The 9,778-nt window shown below is 39.1% G+C and overlaps 2 protein-coding genes across 11 annotated transcripts; both read right to left on the reverse strand.

The window, feature by feature from the left end:
- Positions 1-1,248: 1,248 nt before the first annotated feature.
- Positions 1,249-2,387, reverse strand: LOC110888687. The gene is made up of 2 exons (XM_022136200.1): positions 2,250-2,387; positions 1,249-2,049 (listed from the first exon to the last, which is right to left on the reverse strand). The coding sequence occupies exons 1-2, from the start codon at positions 2,385-2,387 to the stop codon at positions 1,249-1,251; spliced, it is 939 nt and encodes a 312-aa protein (XP_021991892.1).
- A 757-nt stretch (positions 2,388-3,144) lies between these two features.
- On the reverse strand, positions 3,145-8,808 carry LOC110890906 (aquaporin PIP2-7). 10 transcript variants are annotated; one of them, XM_035980030.1, is made up of 9 exons: positions 8,513-8,808; positions 7,800-8,012; positions 7,292-7,382; positions 7,110-7,188; positions 6,871-7,008; positions 4,357-6,719; positions 3,947-4,242; positions 3,484-3,624; positions 3,145-3,406 (listed from the first exon to the last, which is right to left on the reverse strand). In XM_035980030.1, exons 6-9 carry the CDS (start codon positions 4,673-4,675, stop codon positions 3,293-3,295), a joined length of 870 nt encoding a protein of 289 aa, XP_035835923.1. In that variant the 5' UTR covers positions 4,676-6,719; positions 6,871-7,008; positions 7,110-7,188; positions 7,292-7,382; positions 7,800-8,012; positions 8,513-8,808; the 3' UTR covers positions 3,145-3,292. The 10 variants fall into 10 exon arrangements, with proteins under 10 accessions (XP_035835923.1, XP_035835921.1, XP_035835917.1 ...); XM_035980028.1 differs by having other exon boundaries at positions 4,357-6,089; positions 6,647-6,719; positions 6,871-7,003; positions 7,110-7,382; XM_035980024.1 differs by having other exon boundaries at positions 4,357-6,089; positions 6,647-6,719; positions 7,110-7,382.
- Between the last annotated feature and the right edge of the window lie 970 nt (positions 8,809-9,778).

Raw genomic sequence — 9,778 nt, forward strand, 5'->3', positions numbered from 1 at the left:
AATTCTTTATTCAATTACTTTGATTTGATTTCACAATTTAAGATGCTTGGCTAAACTGTTATAACTACCTAGACTAGATGAATGTTTGATATAAGTTTGGATTTTTAATGGTTTATTATTGTTCGCTTATGGATTGATTTCTGAAAGTAAATTGTTCTAGATTTTCTGATTTGGTGCTTATGCATACTTGACAATTGTTTTATAACTGCTTGTTACTTCATATGATCCTTGGTGACGGTCTTTATCACGTAATAGGGTTATATTAGGGTTCTTGATTTAGGTGAGTGTCTATATCACGTTATAGATCATTAATCCTTTAGGGTGAAAACGCGTAAGTAACCTTAGAAGTAATATTTGGTAATTTAATAAAATCAAGTGTTCTGCTTAACTTGTCGCTGAGAGGCTCGAGTTAGTTATTAGGTCGCAGTGTAATATATATCTAAGATAGGTTTTGAGAGAAGTCGATCTTATTTCCCTAATTGCATTTGTGTCTAGTAAACCAAGTTAGAACCTAGAATTGCCTTAGATTATCGCGCTGAGAGGTGGATAGTCATATTAGGGAACTTTTGGAATCGTTAGAGGACTGAGAGGAAGTCTAACAGTCGGTAATCACAACAGCCTTGTAGGATTTCCTGGGTTTCTTCCTGAGAAGGGTCGGGAAGTCTTAGCATTGAAATACCTTAAGGTTTAGTATCTTACGATCCCGGCTCCATACAACTTTAATACCATTAGAAGTCCATTCCTAGTCAAACTGGATTTGAGTCTAGGTAGTCTTTAATCTCATCTGAATACAAACTTCGTTCTTCGTTCGTGTCTTAGTTCTAATTTCATTATTTTAGTAGTTAATATAGATTTCCATAGTTTTCAGTAACCCCCCCCCCAAAACAATTAAACAAGTTAGTCGTGTCCGTCATTGTCTTATCAGAGTCTAGTTTACGTAATACATAGAGTCATTGGGTTCGATACTCGGACTTGCTAGGTTATACTACATTGATCGGTACACTTGCCGGTTGTGTGGTTTAGGTTTAGAGAGTCTTAGTTATAAATTTAAAGCTTGCGTGTCTAGTTTAGAGAGTCTAATTTAGTTGATATTTTATAGTTCATTTTGCACACATCAGTTTGCATGCGTGTAGTCGTTGGTTAGCGCGAACGAGTTTAAATCTTGTTGCGTCGGATCTACCGGGACAGTATTCCCGTAAGATGCATTCTCATCATACTCACAAATCGCCCGACCTTCGTCTTCAATAATCATGTTATGGAGCAAAATGCAAGCGTACATACAAAGGCGCAACCTCTTCGGTGTGAAAACACGTGCCGGTTATTGAATGATGGCCCATTTTTTTGTAAAACACCAAAACAACGTTCGATGTCTTTTCTTGCAGCTTCTTGACGCTTGGCGAATTTTTTCCTTTTTTCGTCCTCGGGAAATGAAATAGTCTTTACAATTGTAGACCAAGACGGATATATTCCGTCAGCAAGATAATACCCGCGTATATACTCAACCCCTGAAACTGTAAAACGGGTGTCCGGACCGGTTCCATTAACGACATCGCTAAAGATCGTCGATTGGTATAGCACGTTGAGTGAACCAGGGAGCCCAAAGAAAGAATGCCAGATCCACAAATCTTGTGACGCCACTGCCTCAAGTGTTATGGTTGGATGGCCGTGATCACCTCGCGTGTATTGGCCTCGCCACGCAGTCGGGCAGTTATGCCACTCCCAATGCATACAATAAATGCTACCAAGCATTCCCGGAAACCCGTGCCTTGCTTCATGAGCTTGGTACAATTGTTGAACATCATACGCGTTTGGTTTCCGCAAATATTGTTTGTTATACAGTTTCACCACATTATGGCAAAACCGATACAAACATTCCCGCGAAGTTCTTGCCGACATCTGTAAGTACTCGTCCAAAACGTCGGCCACTGTCCCGTACGCCAGTTGGCGAACGACCGCAGTACACTTTTGTAACGTGGTGAACCCTTCATAATTCCGAGCATCGGGTCGTTGCGTGAAAAACGGGTCTAGCCCCGCCAAATCATCAGCAATCTGTGTGAATAATCGGCGACTCATTCGGAACATTCGTTTAAAAATGTCGGCATTGTAAAGGGGTGCATCCGAAAAATAATCGTTCACCAATTTCTCGTGCGCTCTTGTCGTAAAAAATATATAAATACGAGGAAATATATAAAATTTATTAATGACAAACCTTGGCGATCTCTGTTAATCCGTATTCGTCTGGTAATAACGTTTTCAGACGAGCCATCTTCATCTTCCTCTTCTTCTTCCTCCTCTAAAAGAATCTGCGCCGCCTTTACCACAGCGTTTGCGAAAAACATCTCCTCTTCGTCAGAAGAAGACGAGCACCACCAAGAATTAGATGCCATTGTGGATGAAATATTGAGGAAATGGTATAACAATGGAAGAAGAATGGGTATATATTTAAAGTGAAAAAAGTTTTTTTTTTTAATAATTCTAGCCGTTACAATGGCTGTTTGTTTGAAAATGGGCCCGTCGACTTCGTCTGTGGGGAGCCGGATACGCCGGGACGGGAAAAGGGGCGGTGTGGGGGACCGGCGCCACGCCTCGCCGGGCCTAAGCCGGCCCCCGTACCACATAGTCTAACCACACATGTAGGATGTGTTTTTCAAAAGGCTTGCATGTAGTAGGTTAGCCTTTTTAGTAAGCATGTGTGTATAAAGTCTTTTGTGATTAGGTAAACCCCATTTCTTTAAAAAAAAAAACAAATTATTACTATTTGATGAATTCATCATCATATCATCCCTATCCATAACTCACCTAAACATAGACAAAAAAAATGTGTTTGTAGTTGTTCTGTCATGTCATGATAAGATATGTGATGTATAATAATAAGGGGTGTGACATGTGGTGGTTATAGTTCTAAATGTATCATTTAGTTTGACATTTTTAATATAATAACAAAGGATAAGATAAAGAGAGTTTTACAACTACTAATTTTCGTTCAATTTTTTAAAACATTGGTAGTAGCACACTCATCTACATTCTACACACGAAATAAATTGACAAAACATTGTTCATTGATGTTATTTTAGAAACATTTATGCTCTTAAATTTCTTTTAACAAACCTTTTGATCTTGAAATAATTAGATCAAGAAATCAAATTTAAGAAAAATAAATAATAATAACACTTGCACTTCACAAATTAAACAATACATAAAAAAGATAGAAAAAGAAATCACAATTACATGACACACTTTTTTCAAAGATATCTACAAGGCAATAAATGCCATTGATCAACATCTTCCAAGCTTATGCATTGCTTCTGAATGAACCAAGTGCCTTGATTGCGCCGGCTCTAAGCACAAACTGGTGGTAGACCGCAGCGGCAAAGGCTCCGATGAATGGTCCGACCCAGAATATCCACTGCAATAGTTATATCAAATCATTAGAATAAACAAAAATATCGAGCGAAAATGTATAGGATAAAGAAAAACGCATACTTGATCATCCCAAGCCTTTTCGTTGTTGTAAATGACGGCGGCGCCAAAACTTCTGGCCGGGTTGATGCCGGTGCCGGTGATCGGGATGGTGGCCAAGTGCACCATGAATACGGCAAAGCCTATAGGCAATGGTGCCAATACCTACATATTTTCACATTTGTAAATTAGAAAATTAGTATATGAGTTTTGATGAAATATAAAGAGATAGAGAGAGACTAACAAACTTTCTTATGCAGGTTTATAAGAAAAATTCAGGGGTATTTGGATCTAGGGGTATCATAATTTTTGCTTAGGGGTGGATATCTGATACATAAAACGAAAGATATTATAAAATATATTTTTATATAATGTGGTTTTGGTAACCCGTCGGTAATGACTGACGGATACATTTTTTAATTTTTTTTTTTTTTTTTGTCATCTTGAGTCAGTTTTCTAGTAGTGAAAAATAGTCATGAGTGCTTACAGGAACATGGGAGTCTCGTGCACTTCTCTTAGGGTCAGTGGCGGAGAACACGGTGTAAACAAGAACAAAGGTACCGATGATCTCAGCACCGAGTCCGGTCCCCTTGTTGTAACCATCGGCTAACTCGTTGGCACCACCACCGTATCGGTTGTAGTACGAGCTTTGGAAAGCCTTCACCAAACCTACACCACAAATGGCACCCAAACATTGCGCGACCATGTAGCCAACCGCCCTGACCAACGACACTTTTCTCGCCAAAAACAGCCCGAATGTCACGGCCGGGTTAATGTGTCCTCCTGGCGCATTTTAGCAAACCCCAGTTAGTTTCACCTTTTTTAAAACAAATTAAAAACAAAAAAAACTTGACACATAAATTAAAAATATTAAAAAGTTCTGATTCTACCACTTACCAGAAATACCAGCGGTGCAGTAAACAAGAATGAAGATCATGCCACCAAAGGCCCAAGCGATGCCGAGGATGCCAACGCCGCCGCACTGATCGAGGTCCAACTTCGGATCGGTCTGGCTTTTGTAGCCAATGACGGTCAAAACGGTGACGTAGAGGAAGAGGAGAGTGGCGACGAATTCGGCTATAAGTGCACGGTAGAATGACCACTTGGTGAGCTCTTCGGCGTCGAATAACGGGGCCGGAGGCGGGTCATGGTAGTCCTTGGCAGCGTATTCACTGCTGCCACCATGGTGCTCCGTTACTTCTATGTCTTTAGTCATGGCTGGTTTTATGAGTCGAGTGTGGTGTTTGTGTTGTGATGGTGGCTATTTATGGAGGAAAAAATTGTAAAGCACAATGATTAAGACTCCATTATTGCAAGCTTAAACATATGTTTTGTCATTATTAAAACTAGGTTTTAAACCCCGCGCGCTTTGCGGCGCGCAATCGATCCATGTTCAAAACTCAATAAGAAACCTTCTCGAATGATGAGCTACCGGAAAAGTCTTCTTAGGTATGAATAATTTGGTTTGTTATCAAACCGCAATGATTGACGATCGTGATTTCTGTTTAGACAAGACTTGCAGTGAACTTCTTTTATAATAAAGATGTCATTCAACTTCCAAAGTTTGTACATGCAATTTGATGCAGGAATGTCAAAAAAACTAACAGATAAAGCAAAAAAAAGTCTTCTGTTTACACAATCCAGAATAAGCATATTACATATAGCATCCTAAAAGGTGTATATATAGTCTGAAGCTAAAGCTCTCCTTAAGCCACCTTTCAATTCTCTCTTAAGCAATGGAAAATGATCTGAAGGAACTACAACTCCTCCCCATACCATGCACCACACCCTCCTATTCACGTACCTTACCATGGTCATCGGACCTCATGACTTCCAATCAGACTGCATTATCATTATCTTAATTGGACTTGTCACTTCGGATACGATTCCTTAATACTTCAATGCAAATTAGTACAGCGATAACACAATCAGAATTCCTACACTATTAAACAAAATAACATCATGACACAAATATATGGAAACTATGTTAAGTTTTCCGGGCCCCAATCAATGCGATTTAAAGAAGTTACAGGTACTTTTATAAACAGAAGTAATAAATTAATCAAGTAATACCTAACAGTTTTGTTAATAAATCCTAGTATTTATGTGCTTTTGAACTACTTAACTGTATTAGTGAGTAAAATACTGCCAAATCTTTCGCATAACAGGTAAAAGTAAAACTGAAGGCCTGACAACCAAATCATCAGTAACGCTATCGGCTTAAGGCTTTTAATGTTTATACATTTTACTGAAAAGAAAAACGGTTGCCAATTCAGAAAGTTTTAGCTGTATCATTCTTGATATTAGGCTAAGGGGTATGGGGGTCATTGTTGGGTCATTATTTGCCACATAGGACCATTATTCATGCGCTACACCACTCCCTCATTAAATCATGGTGATTCGCCAGCATTAAACCACGACAACCGCAACCCTCCCATTTGATAATTTTAAGACAAAAATAAATTAAAAAAAATAAAGAGGATAGTGATTTAACACCTATGTAAAGGGTAATGGTGGTCATGAGGAACATAACCATACCCTATAGCCTTATCAGTCAAATATCAGAGATAAAAAAGAGACTCGACTGTCTCTGGCATGAATATGTTCCACGATGTACCCACGATCATGTCCTACAAAATTATTGGTAACACTAAGATATAAGAAAGAAAAAGGGAAAAAAACTGCCAAAAAGAAAATATTGAACAATCCCTTGGTTTTAGCAAGGGCGAGGCGCTATGAGGAGTTTAGGCCCTGAAAGCCGAGGCATAAGACAAGAGCTTCACGTACGCGAAACGTTGCTCTATGTACAACCAAAAGTTGCATCTCTCATCTCTTATGTATGTCAACCTTTTTATCAAGTAACCATTCAAAATCTCTTCACCCGTTTGGTTGTTTTTACATATCAGCCTTCTACGGGCCCTAAATTCGACGTAATGTGTATGAAGCGCCATCTCAAGGCCCTGAGGCGTCTCCTGACCACCTCACACCTCTGGTGTAAATGATTTTTTTATAACCAAGGACAATCCTTAAAAGAACTTGTTTTTATTATTAATGGTGAAGAATTAACACAATACCTCTTGTGTCAAATTTTAAAAATTTGCTGGAATCATCAGGACCATAACCATATGACCCTAATGCTATCATTAACTTTCTAATTATCTATTGATGATTTGGTATCCAACATTACCTTAAGTAAAAGATGACGTGCAGTCTTGCGGACCAAGCTCAATAGACCTTTCCTTAATGTATCCCACATCTCTCTGTTTTAATTAGAAAGCAAAAGATAAGGTAATTAAAACACATAAACTGTATAGCGGTTGTTAACTTTAGTTGACAGCTTCAATCAAACGAAAAAATTAGGGTAAATAAAAAGGGGACTATAAAATTGCCTATGAAATTGAAGAAGCTTACGATCATTAGAGTATAATGAAACTGCGTGCAAAGCTCTCCTAATCGTCTCCATTGTGTTTGAATCTGTAGTATAAAAATCGAAGAAATCAATCTTGAATCGACGTATCCCTCTCATATTCTCTGCTCCTCTTTCCTGTACTTCAATTTCAACGAAGGTAGATACAGCGATTTAGGATTCTTTAGTTACTATATGATCCGATCTACAGGAAAATAGAGACATGCAGGTGATAAGAGCTTACCGGACTCTCGCCGGAACACCGATTCAAGTCTCTGAGGCTGCGGTTGTTCAAGATCACCCTCAAGTCTCCCATTCTGTCTCTAGATCAACCGATGAGAGTCACCGGCACCCGTCAAAAGTAAACTTTCAATATGAACACATCTGGTTTGTTTAGACGTGTGTTCGAAGGCTCAGATATACTACCTCATTGTGGCTGCAAATCATCGGATTGCCACGCCAAAACAACGAAAATAGAGGATTTTCTTATATCATCACCGCCCATTTAATTTTCTATCTGTTACAATTTGCACCAAAAAAGTCAACAACTACATACACAAACTAAAACATGTTAAATTGTTTATTTCAATATAACCCATAAAAAAACCCAAAAGTCCCTATAACAGAAAGGAACAAAATTGATAGAAACAAACAAACCCAAATCAATCTATTAAGAGTAGCACCGAAAGCAACATCATCAACAGTAAAATTCAAATATGAACACATCTGATTTGGTTAGATGTGTTTCGTAGGCTCAAATACACTACCTCATTGTGGCTGCAAATCATCAAATTGCCAAGCCAAAACAACCAAGATAGTTGAATTTTTTACATCATCATGGCCTATTTAATTTTCTCTCTGGTACAATGTTCATGTTCCTCATGTTCTCAAAGTACAGCTAGCAACAAAAACCCACATAAAACAAAATCCATACCTTTCACGCGCCCACGCTAAGGCAAAATCAACATCCGATTTACAGTCATTATATGAATTCATCACAGCTCAGATACGAAAAGATCATGATCATCCTTTAACCTGCTCAGTGGCGCTATGGTTGCAACCGGAGTTGCCATACCAAGTAGCAAGCCACCATCATCGTTGGGTAGGCAAAAGGCCGAGACCTCGCAAGAATCCCAGTTGCCGTCGCCTAAAACATCAACAAAGATTTTATGTTTAAACTCGTCGCCGCCAAGACTGTCGGAATCCGCCGGTGGTGACCCTCTGGTTACTACCCTTCTCTCTTCGTAAAAAAAAGGGTAAGATTTAAAGCCAAAGACAGGCGTCTCAAGGGAGATGACCGCCCAAATAGTTCAATCGGAACAAACCAAGACCAAAACCACTGCTCATTTCCATTGCTCTATTAATTGAGTAGTATAGTATATAAAATATTACTGAACTTCATTTTATATCTAAACAGTCTCTAGTCTCTGTGTCATGAACCCTAGAATTTTCAATAATTGCGGTAAAAAATTACCCCCAAATTGAAAATTCAGTGCCCATGCAAAACAAACCCAAAGATTTCACCTACGAAAAAAGAAAATCCCAACAAACCCAATTTCTAGTTTGCAAGATCAAGAAACCCCAAAATTGCAGATTTTGTGATTTTCTCACATGAATACAGATAGAAGAAAGTGAATGTGAACGAACCAGACGGTTGAGTAGCAGCGGTTCTCTGGTAGTGGGTGGTTGGTCGTCGGCAAACAGGCAAAGAAGAGACATGTCTTCTGTTCAATAGCCTGGATATGAACCATCCCATCGTACAATCTTTCAGGCAGGTTCCAAGAAACCCACAAAACAGAGACACCGGACGGTGTCCGTCGTGGTGGTGTGACGGTGGTGGCCCTCCGGTCACCGCCCTTGTCTCTCCCTTTTCTTCCTTTCTCTCACTTCTCTTATGAGGTTGAAAAAAGAGTTGAAAAGTGAAGATACGTGTCTCAAAGGGGGATGACCGTCCAAATAGATAAATCAGAAGAAACCACGATAAAAATTACTGTTCATTCCCTTTACTTATTATTAGTTATTAATTAGACTATAGTTTTTGCATCCTTATTATTTTTTCTTCACGATACCTTGTAGTGGTGTATAAAACGTCTTTTTTTTTTTTTTTTACTAATTCTTACTCTTTGAAAGATAAGACTTGAAAAATAGGTATTTGAACATTGAATAAAAAGGAAGTGTTTATTTCAGAATTAGAGGGGGGAATTTTGACCCAAAACCTTTCTAGTGGTTCAGTTTGAGTTGCTTTAAAATTATATGAGTTGGTTTAGATATAATATTTTAACTAAATGGGTCACTTGAAATTCCATCTTGTTATTTTCGGGTCAAAACGGATCGACAACATTAAAGAAAAGGGTTGATGTGGGTTAGTGTCTTAAATAAACGGGGCAGGTTTCGGATCAGAATGGGTTCAGTTCAAATTGAGTTTCGGGCCGAGACGGTTTCGGCATGACGCAGGCTTTGGATCGGAAAGGGGTCGGTTCGGGTCGGGTTTCGGGCCGATACGGTTTTCTGCACGGGACGGGTTTTGGGCCGACACGAGTTTCCGCACGAGACGAGGGTCGGGACGCGTTTCGTACCGTTTCGACCAGTACCGTTTCGACCCGTACCGTTTCGAATCAAACCGTTTCGACCAGTATCGTTTCGACCCGTACCGTTTCAACCAGTACCGTTTCGACCCATACCGTTTTAAACAGTACCGTTTGGGTGACCTACTTGAAAGGCTTTGGGAATTCTATTCTTACAGAACACCCTTTGGGTGACTTTCAGAACATTTGACCAAATTTTAGAAATTGCAAACGCAATGGAATTGGATTTTCAGAATCGGGTTGAGGAAAAGATTGGATTTTCCTGCTAATATGTATAATCTGTTACCAACAGTTACGTTTATACTTAGTTATCTCACAGAAACTTACC

Source organism: Helianthus annuus, chromosome 11 (genome assembly GCF_002127325.2).
Source record: "Helianthus annuus cultivar XRQ/B chromosome 11, HanXRQr2.0-SUNRISE, whole genome shotgun sequence".
Classification (NCBI taxonomy): domain Eukaryota; kingdom Viridiplantae; phylum Streptophyta; class Magnoliopsida; order Asterales; family Asteraceae; genus Helianthus; species Helianthus annuus.